At 38.3% G+C, this 15,662-nt stretch overlaps 1 protein-coding gene across 2 annotated transcripts in view; it reads left to right on the forward strand.

Annotated features, from left to right (window-relative positions):
* Window positions 1–15,662, forward strand: part of PPP3CA (protein phosphatase 3 catalytic subunit alpha) — a 194,966-nt gene that overhangs the window by 141,734 nt on the left and 37,570 nt on the right. For both annotated transcript variants that reach the window (XM_086464760.1, XM_086464759.1), the window contains exons 4-6: window positions 6,138–6,249; window positions 7,565–7,710; window positions 10,165–10,304. In XM_086464760.1, the coding sequence (XP_086320886.1) occupies window positions 6,138–6,249; window positions 7,565–7,710; window positions 10,165–10,304 (398 nt within the window). The remainder of the gene's footprint in view (window positions 1–6,137; window positions 6,250–7,564; window positions 7,711–10,164; window positions 10,305–15,662) is intronic.

Below are 15,662 nucleotides of genomic sequence, written 5' to 3' on the forward strand. Positions count from 1 at the left end.
TTCTTCACTTAGAATAACGAATTTCTGCAAGTTGCAATATCTGATGTGGCGCACTTGTTTCCTTGGCTCATAACTGATAACATTTCCCTGTTGTGCTTGTGCACTGTTCCAGGGTTTTGACTCTATATTAGAAACCCCTCAGTTCTTGCTTTCAAACAAATTTTATGGTCATGGAGAAAAGAAAACCAAATGATCAAAACAGAGGGCTATTTTTAAAACCAAAGAATAGTTGGAGCATAAGTGGTTCTGCAGGAATTGGCTGTAAGGAAGAATAACTAATCTCTCTCTGCCTGAGTCTGAAAACTCTCTTTTGAAAGGCAGGCAGAAATGCCATGTGGTGTAGGGGGAGTATACATACAGACTGCTTTTCATCACAGTCTTGGAAAAATTACGATCAGAGTAAATACTGACTATAATGCATTAATAATATTATGTAAATGAACTGTTGGAATTACTTTCCTGTTCAATCCCACATGAAAGTATACAGGCTTAAATGTCAATTCAATATCATAAGGTACATACTGATCATTTTTGAGAGAACAGGTAGTTAAGATATGAAGAATTAAACCAATGTTCAAAATTAACAAAACCAGAGTTGTGTTTTAAGGTTCAAAACATTGTACATCTTCATTTCACAAATGCAAAGACTGAAATTCCAGAAGGGGAAACTGTTTTTGTGGTATTTCTGGCAAGAACAAAGTGAGGTGGTTGGAGTGAGTCTGGAATTTGATCATCAGACCTTACATCAATTAAAAAAGCATCTGGAGTTTGAGATGCTTCTGAACTCAGTGAACTGTTCGAAATTATTAACTAGTCTCTCCCAAGAAAAGAATTACATATAACTTTGTGTTAGTAAACTATGTGAAGTGAATGCTGGTGAAGCTCTGTGTTTGTCATCTCTCAAGTCTCTGTGCACTTTCTAGGACTTTATTGGAAGAACACCTTTCGGTTTGCTTCATTGCTCTAGTGTGTTAATGTTTCCCAATAAACAGCTTGATTTAAAATAGTTTTGGCAGGTCAGGAATAGTTTACTGATGAAGTCAATTGGTTTTTTCACTTCTCTCAGAGCAAAGAAAATCCCAGTAACTTAATTATCCTGAATTTCCTTGGCCTTTTCTTCTGTGTAACTGAGGCAAATATGTTTCTCTGTAGCAAGAATTTGCATCTTGTGAGATCTCATTATTGCTGGGCAGTGTTCCTCAGAGCCATGAATATTCAGTAATTCAACAAATTCATATTATTTTTGTATATATTAGATTCCCAGATTGGAACATCTGTTTGTGTCAGGGCCGCTCTCGCAGCTTGCCTGGTCCTGTGCCAGCTTTTCCCAGAGTGAGTCCCCAACACGCCAAGAACCCCTTTTGGCTTCAGGGAGAGAACATGGGATGGTGCCCTGGAGGTCGCTCTGCTTCTATCTCTCTGTGGGACCTGTCTCCACAGAAAACAGTTGGGGCCAAGACACAAGGTCCAATGAGGAGAGATAGGAGCCAGCACTTGGATACCTGTTTAGAAAGTGCTAGCTATAAGAATTAGAGGAACATTTAAGAAAAAGAATTTTCAAGTCACTTTCTGGTTGAAAAAGAGGTCCTTTTTTTGGATATTTTAAGGTCCTTCCAAGAGCTGAAATGGGAGCAATGTGGTCTGAATGCTAGAAGGTATAAAGCAAGCAGCAATGTTTTGCAGGTGATCACTTTCAATAAAATCATCTGAAATACTAGCTAGAAGAGAGTCCTGCAATAATTGAAGCCTAGAGGTGCTGAAGTACCACACAGGTGTCAAAACAAGATCCCAAAGCAGCTTAGGAATATTCACCAGGTTTTTAAACAAAAAATAAGTAAACGTTGAATGATCAGAATGAGATTCTTGAACAACATTTTAGAAACAGCTGAGACCCTGATCATGGGGAATGGATTCGCTGTTACTGCCCAAGAAGTTTGTTTCCACAGCAGTAGCCTTTTAAGTTTTCTAAACGTACAACCTGTATGTACCTGAGCAGTGGTTTTAGAAACCAAGTGCAATGGCAGAAAAATTGTGGCAAAGACTGTAAGTTGTCACTGAAGATCGGGTTGATGCAAGCGGTACTACCTGGTTGTCCCTGTTCTGCAGCAGGGCCCTAAGAGACCATCTTTTATATCCTGAAAGTTAGGGGGAAAAAGAATGAAATTGTAGTGAGGACAATACAGTTTTTTCTTTATTTTCAGAGTTTGCTTTCCCTGTGCTCAAGGGATGGTAGTTAAGAAATGGCAATTGCTTGTGAGATTTTTGTTACAGATGCAGTGTATCTTTATTTGTCTGAAATAAAGCCCTAATAAATAGTCATACTGGTATTGTGAACACAGTTGCCTGTGTAAAAAGGTACATGATTTCCATTGGGATAGTTATTCCATTTTAGAAAGCTATACCTGTACTAGGTACTATGATGGTATAATTATTTCAGTGCAGTTAAAGTAATGCGATTTTTATATTTAGGTGAGGTGTGTGTTAGTTACAGAGTGAAGGAGTTATGCCAGTACACTGTTCAACGGTTCACAGAGCATCAGTAGAGACCTTAGCAATGTGTGGCTCCAATTATCCTTTCAAGTATGAATTACCTTGCATTTATTCACACTTAATTTCATCTGCTGGGGGAGCGCTCAATGCTATCAGTCATTTGGAGGGAGAATTCGTCTTTTGCTACCCATACAAAGCCACAGAGCTAGCAGAGTGAGCTGCATCTCTTTCTTCCTGGCACGATCAGTGCAAGAGCACCCAGGAGCGAGCGCGTGGCGTTCTGGATGTTGCCGTGGTTGCAATCTAGTGGCAATGGTAATGATTTTTCAAACTTCCCTGTTTTGAGCACATAACTTGAGATGGGTACAAGAGGTCTGGAGCTTTTGGTTTTCCTTTTCAGGAGGTGCTGAGATGTTGAATTGTGCAAAGGCTCAAATTCAGCATGCAACAATGGAGTTAAATCCCAAGTCTGTTTTGAAAATATGTTCCTTTGGCTTACGCAGCGCTTAATTGCACAGACCTTTTCTTTCCTGATGCTGAGGCTGCCAGAGCCTCAGCAGGAAAACAGCTTGACTATAGGAGCTGGGACGTGGGCAGATTACCTCTTTGTTATAAACTTAACATACCCGCTAGTTCAACAGCTGAAAGACACTAAGCAAGTAAGCAGGGGTGCAGTTTGAGGGCTGGCATTTAGGAGATGTAACCTTTTTTTTTTTTTTTTTCATATTATGAAATGAGACAGGCCAAAAATACCTTAGAGATGTCCAGATTGCAAGGTTGCTGCTGTACGTTTTACATAGAATTACAGCAGAGTTGATGTGTAGTATATTCTTGATGAAAAAGTTAGAGGGGAAAAAAAATAAAGATTGTAAAATTTTGCTATTAGGAAGCAGTATTGCCTGAAGATTGTAAGCTCAGATTTTCAACAAGGGTAAATTATCATAAATCTTTTGACTTATGATATGCAAAGCAGAGTTAGAAAAAAATGAAAACAGAAGGTTTGCTCATAGTATGTTGTTTGGACAAAGTTCTTTGTATATAAACGACTGTAAGTCAAAAAGCCATGAAAATTTGTCACCCTCATATTTGCTGTTTAGTTTGCAGAGGAAAAAGAAAATCTACTAATTGATTCTTGTGTACTATTACGGCATTATATCGCTGGACTACTGAACAGAAAAGGGAGAAAATTAAGGGAATTTTCTAAACAAAATAAGCTTTCGATATAGTACCACTGAAAACAACACAAAACGTGAACGGTGGGCTTACATTACTTGAATAGTGGCAGGGAAACACAGAAATTTCTGGATGACATTGATTCTCTTATCTTCTCAGTCTGGTTCTCATCAGTGCTTCAAAGGAAGCATAGAAAAAAGAAAATATAGATCTATGATAAGCAAATGTAAAGAGATCTACCCATAAGCAAATACCAAATGCCAAAAAGATAAAGCTTCCGGCTTTCCTTATTTTCCCTGCTTCCCAAACCTGGATGACTTTTTAAGTACCTACTGCTCATTTCAATCTTGCCACAGCTTTATGAAAATGAAAAACTTAGTTATAAGAGAAACGTAAACCACTCTTTTTTTTTTTCTTTTTTTAGTCTTTTTCTTTTTAATAAAGCACTAATCATTGTGCTTTTCTAAATTACAAAGTGGTTTGGCAGGATTAGAAGCTCAAAGGCAACTTAGATACAACTTTAAAAGCTGGAACTTTTCTTGCATGGATGGAAGTGTCACTTTAAACTTCTTGTCTCACAACATTTACATCACATTTTTGCATTAGCCAGTGAGTTCAAAGAAATTGAAGGTTCTGTGAATTCTTGGAGGAATGAAGAAGTTTTCATCATCAAAGAGATGGAGAATTGTGCTGGTGATGTGGAGAAGCTTCCTTCCCCATTGAAATGAAATCCTCAAACCCAAGTTTTGTCTTTCTGTGCAAACTCCAGCAAACTTTCCCCATGCACCCCTTTGTGGTTATTTTGGGCCACAGCAGATGATTCCTGTGGCCTAATACCATAATTTCACAATGGATTATGTCAGTGTAATCTGCATGGCACTCTGATGTCTCTTCTTACTTCCTGCAGTGGTAAGAGTGCCTGGGAGGTGTAAGAGGTGGCGTGAGCTGGGAGGTCTTCCACGTGCTTCCAAGGGGGAGAGTTAATTTTGCAGGTCCTGGAGGATGTTGCCTGCTCTTTTTTCTGCTTTTTTTACCTGGCCGTAGACCTTGCGAGTAGAACAGAAATTCTGGAGTGCAGGCAGAGCATCCAGATGTTTACGTGTAATAAATCCAGGACAAAGAGTAGTATTATAAAACTCCTGCTGCTCTTCAGTTATCTATGGATTGTGTGAGATTTAGCACAAACATGAAAATAATCAAAATGTTGAGACATGATTAACATAATGTTTATCAAGACATTCTGAGTTGTAGAAGGGAATTTACACTGTACAAATTTAGAGGCATTACATTGACAAAAATGCTGACTTTGCTCTAAGCAGAAACTGTGGTTAGGAGTATGTTCTGAATTTCCAATGTATTGATTATTAAGGTAAATAAAGTAAACAGTTTTTCTCAACAGAATGAAGGGGAGCACTAGGAGGTAGTTGCAAATGAAAGTGGGGATTTTTTGACACCTTTTGTTTCTCGTGCAACAGTTCTGCAGTTCATGGATATTTAAGAAAAGAAGGGCTGGAGGAGAAGTTCTTCAGACAGTTTTCTAGCTCATGTTTTTTGAGAGGCCACTGTGGTCTATATAGCGTCCTTGCAGACAGGAGACCCATTTCATGGGATGAACGGGTCTTTACTTCCATCAGCTTCCTTGGAGCTGTGAGTTTGTCAGCCAGGTACCTGGCAGGGTCATCCTGCACAAAGGATAAATGTTCCATTTTGCATCGTCAAGGGTTTCCTAATGCTTTGGCATTGTTGCCATGTCAGATTTTTTTTCAAAACAGCTATTTTAATTGGATAGTTTCAAGAGGTCTGAGCAGAGATTAGCCTCTACAAGTCTTGGTTTTTATCTTTAAAAACATGTCTAGAGGAAATGTCATCTCAAATAGAAATCTTCTGGAAAGATAAAAGGCTTTATAGAAACTTTGTAGTAACTTCATTTAATGCAAGAGTTTTGTGGATTTTTTTTCTTGGTTGTTTGTACAGAACAATGTTAAGTGAAAAATGAACAAGTGTTCACGTAAGAACTGCATAATACTGGAAGCTGAGATATTTCCTGAAGTGTGAGTTAAATTGTTCTAGGACAACTTTTCCTTAAGGCAGGAAATGCGGATCTTCCGGTGAAATTGCTTCCAGGGCGGGTTTCTGCCTAACCTGCCAGGTGGAGAGCGCACACTTCGTTTTAGAGTTGCAATTACTTCTTGATAGCTGGGGCCACTGAAGGCGATGCATGGCTGAACAGGGAGATACCACTTACCAAAGTGTAAAACTTTATCAGAATATACTGATACAGTTTCAGCCAGTCCAGGTTGAAGTGCAGAGGAATATTTGCATGTATTGTATGAAGAGTGAAGTTAACCCCTTGAAAATAAATGTTTTACACAGAATACTTGTTCTGCTAGTTTTTTTAGTGGAGGGGAACATACATGGTGGTATTACGTCATTAATTACGAATTATATTTTTCTTTCTTGTTTCTGATTTGCAGTGTGTGCTGTACTTGTGGGCCTTGAAAATCCTTTACCCCAAAACACTGTTTTTACTTCGTGGGAATCATGAATGTAGACATTTAACAGAGTATTTCACATTTAAGCAAGAATGTAAGTCTGCCTTGACCTTTCTTCTCTTAACTTTTAAACAATTTGGTTTGTTATTTTGTGAGTATTTCATACTGGTTTACCAGTAATTTTAAATGTACTTTTCATGTTAGCTATCATTAATTTTAAATTGTGACCGCTGTTCCCTGAGAGGGCAGTCATATTGCAGGGGCTGGAGGGGTGTCTCAGTGGTGGAGAAAGGAGGGGCTTAGACCCCCCCCCCCCCCGCAGCAGGTGGGCACTGACCACCCATATGAACCCAGGGGTGTTGTCAATTGGTGCCACAGGTATGGGGACACTTCAGCTTGCCAACCTGGCCTGGGAAGCAGCCCGGGGCTACTCTGGGGCCATCTGGGCCTGGATGCTGTCAGTAAACCCACGCTGCTCAGCTGCTTGCAGCAGCTGACAGTTTGCTGCCCCATGCAGCAGCCTGGCAGCCAAAACCTGCTGGCACGCCAGCTCTGGCACCTCTGCGACAGGTCCCTGCTCGCTCGTGGAGGAGGTGGCATCTCACCAGGTCTCATCTGCAGCAGAATAAAAATTTAGGAAATTTTTATGTTGGTTTTTTTTTTCTCCTTTACATGTAGCGTTTTCACATTTACCCTCTAAGTCGACTTAAACTTTTTGGTATGCTCTTTTTTTATAGGAATTCCTTTATGTGTTGCAAGAAAGAATACAGTGACATGTAAAAGCTCATTAGGTGTAGACCTTCACTTGCACAATGAAGCTTTTTTTTTTTTCTGTGGCACTGTAAGCTGAAACTATTGCCATAAGTCTGTGTTCCCTTTTCAGCGTTGGGGATACGGGAAATGTTAATTGGCTCAACGGCTTCATGGTTTACTGAGTTTAATATGCATATCGGTAAATTAACATTTCAGCTTCATTGTACCACCTCGTTCATTTCATAATGGCATTTCTGTAGACAATTAATTATAATGGACTGGGCTAAAGTTCTGATTACTTCACAGAGAGTATATTGAGTGATAATGCAGTAGATGGTAACCATTCAGCGGACTTTTTAAGCCTTGCTGTTTGGATTTCATGGCAGACTATAATGGCATTTTAAATTGTTTATTTACATTTTTTTAGAAAAAATAACATAACTTTACAGAACTTTTATTAATTTCACCTCAGAATTTGAAGAATTTTTCCAGCAGTGAATAACAATAATCCTGAAGAATTTTTTGCATGAGGCAAGCTTCAGTACAGTGCAAGACAGAGCAGGGAGAGCAAGATTGAGATATTAAGCAGCATCCTAGTTTCTTCTTTCTTCTTAAATGTCGACGGCACTTTCTGATACCATCTTAATCTTTAAAAGGTAAAATCAAATATTCAGAACGTGTATATGATGCCTGCATGGATGCCTTCGACTGCCTTCCTTTGGCTGCTCTGATGAATCAACAATTCTTGTGTGTACACGGTGGCTTGTCTCCAGAGATCAACACCTTAGATGACATCAGAAAAGTAAGTCTGAATAGTGCTCAGGTCTAATAAGTGAACAGTTAATTGCCATCAATTAAAACTTGAATCCTTTCTCACTGTCGTTCATTTGTTTAAGATGATTGTATGTCATTTTGACATTCGTGTTGACATTATCGCCTTCTAAAGGTCTTTTTAAGTAGAACATAAGATTAATTGCTGCAATTAGTCGTATTTTGAGGTGAGGAATTCACCAGCATCCAGTAAAACAAAGGATTTTTCATCTTAGTGTTCTAAAAAAAATAAATATGTTGGGTATATAAGTATTCAGGAGCGAATGAATATATAACATTAATTTATTTTATCTACTAGCACAATGTAAGCACACCATCTGATGATTCCTTGTGCATTGTTAGGGATTCTGCACTTTCTTGGAGAAGAGATTAAAATAGCTCTAGAAAAACCTCACAATACTTAAAACACATAATAAAACAGTATGGTATGATTGCAGTGAATATAGTCAAAACAACATTATTATTTTAAGAAGAGTCAGGAGCTTCATTCTCAATAGGTCCTACCACATTTTTAATAGTACTGCACTTGAGTGCCTAGCAGATTATCTAAGCGAGGTTTAGTAAGTGGATGCTTGTGTCATACTCTTGTGTTCTGAGAAGTTTCCTAATAAATTTCATGGAAGTTTGGAGAACAATGTCAAACAGTTTCTTCACGTGATCCATCATAGTTGTATGTTATGAAGGATTAATTTTTTTCAGATGTTTTGTAAAACAGATCTCAGTTAATATTTCTAAAAGGAGGTATTGAGGGTGGTGAGACACCAGAACAGGTTGCCGAAGGAAGTTGTGGATGCTCCATCCGTGGAAGTGTTCAAGGCCAGGTTGGGTGGAGCCTTGAGCAACCTGGTCTAGTGGGAGGTGTCCCTACCCATGGCAGGGGGTTTGCAACTAGATGGTGGTTGAGGTTTCTTCCAACCCAAACCATTCTATGATTCTGTTTATACCATTTGTTTTTAATGTTTCCAGCAGCAAAGTTTTTCATATTCTTGCTTGTAGTTTGAGACTTGCAATCATGTATATATACTTCTGAGCTTTAAAGCTACTAAAAGATTAATTATATTCTGAGGTTAATTAGTAGCCTACTAAGAAATTAATATGGTTTAAAAAAACCCCACAACTTGAGCCAGTAATTACATGTTTTGGATTAAAAGCAATTAGGTTAAGATACTAACTACGATTTTAAAAATTACTGAATGTAAAGTTTTGTTTCTGAGGTAAAGGTTCACTGTCTCATTAAGCAAAAATATTCTCTGACTAAAAATTAGCTGGCTTTGCAACAAGGCAGAGTAAAGCTGTTTAGCTCTCAGATTCTAGATTAAGGTCATTAACATCTTCACTCCCCCCCCCCCCCCCCCCCCCCCCCCGCAGGTTTATTCATCTTTGGCAATCAGCAGGAATTGGTTTTACATATTTTTGATTTATTATTTAATTTAAATTCATTATAGTTACAAAAGCATTAATTGGTAGAGGGCTGAAATAATTAGAAGTGTAAGTATGCTATGAATATTTCATGATGTCGACACAAAGGTAAAATTGTAGAGATCTCATTAAAACTTTTTAAATGAGTGTTGAAAATGTATAAAACCATTTCTTTCTCTGAAATTTTTTTGGGGGGAGGGAAAAAGGTATGTTAGGTATGCTACTAAATCATTAATTGGTGTTTCTGGTCAGAATAGAGAATGTTTTGGACTGCAAGTCTGGTTATTACATCCATCTAAAAAAGAGCTATTTTTATATTAAAGCGTTCTTGCAGAGGAATACTGATTTTTAATATTTCCCTATTTTGCTTTCCTTGTCTTATTTGCAATATGATTCTATATAATTTGAATTTTTTAATACCTATAGTCAGGCAGAAAGAGGAGTTTTTAGCTGTTTAATTAGGGGTAAGGTTGTGAGAGCAACAAGAATGTCATAGCAAGATTCTGTGTGATGCAGAGATGTTGTCTTGGTCTTTATATACAATTTTTTTTTTGTGAAAATGTATTTAAATCAAAATGCTTTGAAATAGTTATTGTATTTTGTTCTGAGGTGCCTCACTCACATAGATCGAGTGCCATGATGTTTGAAAAATCATGAAATACATAAATACCATCTTTTGTCTAGTTCACTGAAATGCTTGCAAAAAATAATAGAAAAAGGAAAAAAAAATTGCACACAAAAATGCACGTAGAATGGGAATCCAATGTATCTCTTTAATTTTTTGGTTGTATCTGTCCGTCTTCTCTTTGTCAGTGTTAGCAAGGAGTGTTTTACTGTTACTCAAAATCCTTTACTTTAAAGCTGAGAGCAACCCAAAGCTGAAAATCAGATTCCTTTGGGTCCTTGTTTGCCAAACAATGAAATGGAAAGTAGGAACTTTGCTTCAGTTTTTTTGTGAAATATAGTTGAAAGAAGTTAGTATTTCTTTGTCTCCTATTTTTCTTAGTTAGATCGATTCAAGGAACCACCTGCATATGGACCTATGTGTGACATCCTGTGGTCAGACCCGTTGGAGGACTTTGGAAACGAAAAGACTCAGGAACACTTTACTCACAACACGGTCAGGGGGTGCTCGTACTTCTACAGGTGAATATTACTACTTTGAATGGGTTTCTGTATGTGAACATGTTCTGGTTTTGCAGTATAAATGTTTGCTTTAAGTTTGTGGCACTACTTGCATAATTGGGCCTTTTTTTCTGCAGGCTTGCCTTGTTTTCAGGTTAAATTCATGTTTGGTTGCTTTGTATGTTGCTTTGACCCACAACTGGGAAACCGTAAAATTACTTAATTTTATTCGCCAAAGCCTGTGTATTTGGCTTATTTCTATTCAGGTAAGTTAGGGAATGAATGTGTCACTTTTAAAAAGGGGTGGGTAACTACTTTTCTAGTTTGAAAATAAGAACTTAATTTTGAATGAAATGCCATCAATCTACCTATTGCTCTGCAGGATAAGTAAAAAGTGTGATTTCACACACACACAGGTGCTTTTTTTTTTCTTTCTCAGTTTCATCAAAGTTTTGTTTATGTTTGGGAATAGTTCTTCCCAAGAAATTCAGGATTTTAATAGTATTGGTTAAATGGGACTTGTGAAGAGCTGAAATGCAGACAAGTGCCTGTGACAGTCTTGCAGAAACATGTATGGACTTAAATGCTAAGCCATGAAGTTGTAATGCATCTTTGAAATTATTTCTTTCTGTTGATGTTTGTTAGTAAAATATGTGAGAATGTTCCTGAAAAAAGTAATAATAATGGGGTTAGAAGGACATCTAAAGCAAATCTGTGGGTTAATTTGTGACTATTTAAAGCAAGCTTTCTTACCTGTTTCTTTTCTGCTTAGTGGTAACTGCCCTTTAAGCATGGGGTTTTTTTGTGTGTGTCTCTGTGTAAAGAGTCAGAGGACTCTCTCTCCTGTACATTAGAGGAGTGGATTTCCCTAGGTCTGGGGGGTATCCTACTGTTCCCTCTTTGGCAATGCACAGGGAGACCAAAGCAAGCAACGAATTGTTCCCTTTTCCCAGTTCTGCCTGGTTGCTGACTGCTGCCTTTCTCCATTTCCAGTGGTAGGCAGCTTGGTTTGTAGACCAAGCCCTGTGGACACCGGGCAGAAAATGCTCTGTTAGGTGTGCTTGAGCTGGTGATGAAGATCCTCTCGAGCACTGCTTCCATTCTCTGTTCATCATAGGATGGGCCTGTGTTACCTCGTGAACAGTGGTGCCAATTACATGGTACCCTTCTCTGACAGTGTGGTGATTTTGAAGGGTTTTAGCTTTTTTGTTTTGTTTTGTTACAGTAGTTAAGAACAACTTACGAGGACACCAGAGTAACAAAACTGGCAGGGTATGACCAGTGTATCCAGTGAAATCTTAATTAAAAAAATAATTTTTGTTCAGGAGGAATGTGAAGATCCTATTGAAATCTTAAGAGGTTGTTGAACCTTTTGAAGGGAGCTGTTCTCCTTCAGCCTGTGCTGTTTTCCCAACAAGCTCAGCAGAAGTGAGGAGTCTGGCTCTTTTAGTTATCTTAGAAAATCTCACCTTGAATGTAGCTGACCTGTAGCTGTTTAGTAACATGTGTAGAGTAAATCAATAGATTTCACCAGTAACTAGGACACAGAACCTCTAGAATCAACCTCCTTGCTGATAATGTTAGCAGAAAGGTAACAGATCGTTTGACTTTTAGAAATTAGTTTTCCTAGTCCTTTCTTTGAGCTGTAATTGCTGCATTATGGGGATGGGCTGGAACAAAGCAGTTTGCACTGCAGCCTGGGTGCTGGCACGCACCTTTTGTGGGTGGGTCCTGCCGCCGCCTTCAGATCGATAATGTCTGGAAGGTGCTCAATGAATGTGTTTGGTCTCGTCATGAAAGAAGGTGTCAAACTGTTGCAAACAATTGATCCATGCAGAAATGGGCTTATGACTCTGAGGGCTAGAATCATTCCTCTTCCTCTTAGCAGTACCAAACACTGGAGCATGTCTGGGACTCCGGGGCACTGCAAACAGTGAGTAATAGCAGTTTCCCCTCGTGAATCTCTCTTGCAAACGTGCCTTGTGCTTAGATACAGGGCTTATTATTTACTGGAACAACTTTTAAATTTAGTGGGTTTTTTCCCAGAGCTCTGTTTGTTACAATTACCATAAAACTTCCTGATAATATATTAGTTTCCTCCTGAAAATATATCAGATCTACTCTGTATCCTGATTTATATTCAGAAAAGTGCATATTTCAGGAAAAGAGGAAATATTTGGAAGATACCTCATTGTCAGGTCATATGTGAGGGACATGTGACTCCTTAATGACATGAACAGACAACTAGCTTGGAGTCACGTTATCTGAGATTATATAAAGGCGAGTGTTAGTCTTAAAAGAAGTGCCAAGTTGCTCTGGAAGGTCACTAATGGCTTATCTAATGGTAATTCCTGATTAAAAAAAAAAAAAAAGTATCCAGCAGTGTGCAATGTCTAATTTTGTTTGCCTTTTTGAGTTACTTCCTGAGGAAAGGAGTGAATTTTCCTAAACAACCAGCTCAGCCTGTGAAGGAAGAACTGAATTATGCAGTCCTTCTTCAAGAATGTCTGTTGATAGGATGGACTTTGTTTATTCTTCAGTGAATAAAACTTCGTAGTTTCTTCAGTCATTTCCAGAAAGGAAAGTTGAAAGACAACAGTGGATATTTTAAAAGAAGGTCAGGAAGATTTCAGGCACACATGTGAGCCAGGGAAATGATTTCTAGATTATTAAGATCCCTTAATTAATTGCAGGAAATTGCAAGAGAGGTTCATGAGGGGAAACTGTAATAAATAACTTTCTTTTTATCAGACATGTTCATTATAATGACAAGTTGCAAGTGACTTTTCTCTGCTTTAAAGTTATTTCCTATAACAAAATGCAATGAGGAAAATAACAGTAATGGGACATTCTGTATACATGCAACATGTTAACAGGACTTTCCAACTCAGTAGTACATGAAATCTCCATTCAGCCAAAACTCATTTGTGAGATGTTGAGCCACTTGTATGAGGTAAATACACATGAGAAACTATAAACACAGTAACTTACAGTAGTCTGACAAGTTTCTCACTGCATTTCTTAGGTGGTCGCTCATGTACAGCCTGTTGAATTTCAAACTGATCAAGTTTTTCTTCAATAAATTTCCTTCTGTGTAAGAGTTCTTGAAACTGTAATGGCTAGCACTGTAACATGTCAGATCTTGAAACCACAGGCCTAACCTGTCATGTAGAGATGTAAAGAATAGTCAGCTTAATTTTCAAGGGTGCTAAGAGTCGATGCTTAATGCATGCCTTTTGCATCTAGCAGCATTTTGGAGTCTGCATTGTCAAAATTTATGGATCCCTAGAAACAGTGCCACAGCGAAAAGTAATTGTGAAATTTAAGTACTTCTTGGAAGTTTATTAAAGTTCTCTGTACCTTAAAGAGAACAAAGAGCAATAGCGATGAGATTTTATTTCCCATTTCTGAAATTTAAGGTTGTAAGTCCTTCACAGTTGTGGTCATGTTTGATGCAATTTCATGAAAAAGTAGAAATAATTAATAGAGTGTTAGTTGTGTAAATTGGTTTTTAATTATGAGTTAAGTGAAGCTTTTCTTTCATCCTTACCGAAAATAATGTGGTATTCAGGGAATGGTATGAACAAGAGGGAATTAATTTGTCCATGAGTGATATTCCCCCCTCCCTTTCCCCCCACAATTTTTCAGCTGATCCCACTGGTAAAGAAGTTTTCCCCTTTGTTTGTCAGATTTTCTGGTTTTGCCTTGAATTTATTTAGTGAATATTTATTTGCACTTAGCTGGTTGTACTGATCTTGTCAATGACCTGTTGCACTTGTTTCATGGACTAGTGGTACAATAACAACTCTCAAGTATTTCTATAAGAGACATATCTGACTTGGCAAGACATACTGCTACTTATCAACTTGAGAATGGCTTCTTTCTGTGATCAGATAGCTTGAAGAAGTCAGCTGGACTTTTTTTCTCTCTGAAAATAATATTAACTTAAGGAGAGACAGACACTAAGTGGGTTTAGCAATTATTGAGACATGGGGAAAACTCTCTACTTTCTAAGCCACACTAGAATGGGGAATGTCGTTATTTCCATAAGATTTACTGGACGGATGAAGAATTAAAATGTTCTTTCATCACATTTGGGCAAAGTTACTATGAGTATGCATGGTCCTAACCATGAAAAATTGCAATTGGATCCATGCCCAGCTTGTTTCATTTCCTTTGTGCCAAAGCTCTGGTAAAGAACATTGGGTGTTTGGTTGCACCACTGAGTTAACTAACAGTGTCTTATGCTATGTAGAGTATATCAAGGGCTTCCTGTCAGGGGTAAGCACATGTGTATGCTTAACACTCCCTATCTGGGATCATTTACCTGTATAAGACATGGTTAATTACTGACTGTTAACAAGAGCATGAGAGTGGTGTGAGCCAGGCCAAAGTCAATAGATGGCCTCAGAAGATACTCACAAGTTTTCTGCACGCATGGTGTTGCAGTCTCTTGGGTTTTCTTAGTGAGTTTGATATCAGTTCTTAAGGAATGTTAAGCTTTATAAAGCTGTTTGGCTGTTGACTACGTTGTTATACTTTTCAAAAGCAAGAAAAAAAAAAAAGGCAGAAATGATTAGCAATGGCAAGAGTGGCTAGCATTGTAGACTCATCTAAGAACTTCGTTTGCCTGCCTTGGATGGCAGAGAAATGATTCAGCCTTACAGATGCTCTGAGGTAGAATAATAATTTTGGCCCTGCCAGCACAGCATTTCAGTGGTTTACTTTACATGCATATTGACCTTGTGAGTATGCAATGCTGCTAAAAGCTTTTGAAGACTGTAGTGTATTCCACCTCAGGGCATGAGGCACAGTTGTATGAATGGGATTTTTTTTTTTGCAGTAGCATTTTAAACAGATTCTTTTGCCCACTTTTTCACTCTTCCTTCTCTCAGGCCTGAAGCTTTTTGCTGCCCTCACGGTATCTGCCCAGCTGTATTGATAGAATTGCTCGTGTGCTCCATCAGACCTGGGAACACATCCAATTTTAATAGAATGACTCTTCAAAAAAGATATGTGTGTGTGTGTGTGTTCCAATCCCATGCAGTTCCCTGCTCCACAAGGCAAGAAAAAGCAAGTGGAAAGAGATGTGCTGGGAGCTGCCGAGGACAGCAGAGCAGCAAAAGCATTTACCTTTGGCCCTTGGAGACTGAAGTGCAAGGCCAATGGGCTTTGCTGAAAAACAGTTTTTATATGTACATGTAATCTTAGAGAAGCTGTTGGGCTAAATTCGAATGTCCTCTTTTTGAAGAAATGTTTATGTCTCTGCTTTAATGGTATGGTGAAAGAGATAAAAAAAAAAAAAGAAATAAGATTAAATCCATCCGGTTGTTCCAGTTATTGGTGGAAGAGCAATTTGAAAACATCTGCCATTTTGGT

Source organism: Leptosomus discolor, chromosome 4 (assembly GCF_034619465.1).
Source record: "Leptosomus discolor isolate bLepDis1 chromosome 4, bLepDis1.hap2, whole genome shotgun sequence".
NCBI lineage: Eukaryota > Metazoa > Chordata > Aves > Leptosomiformes > Leptosomidae > Leptosomus > Leptosomus discolor.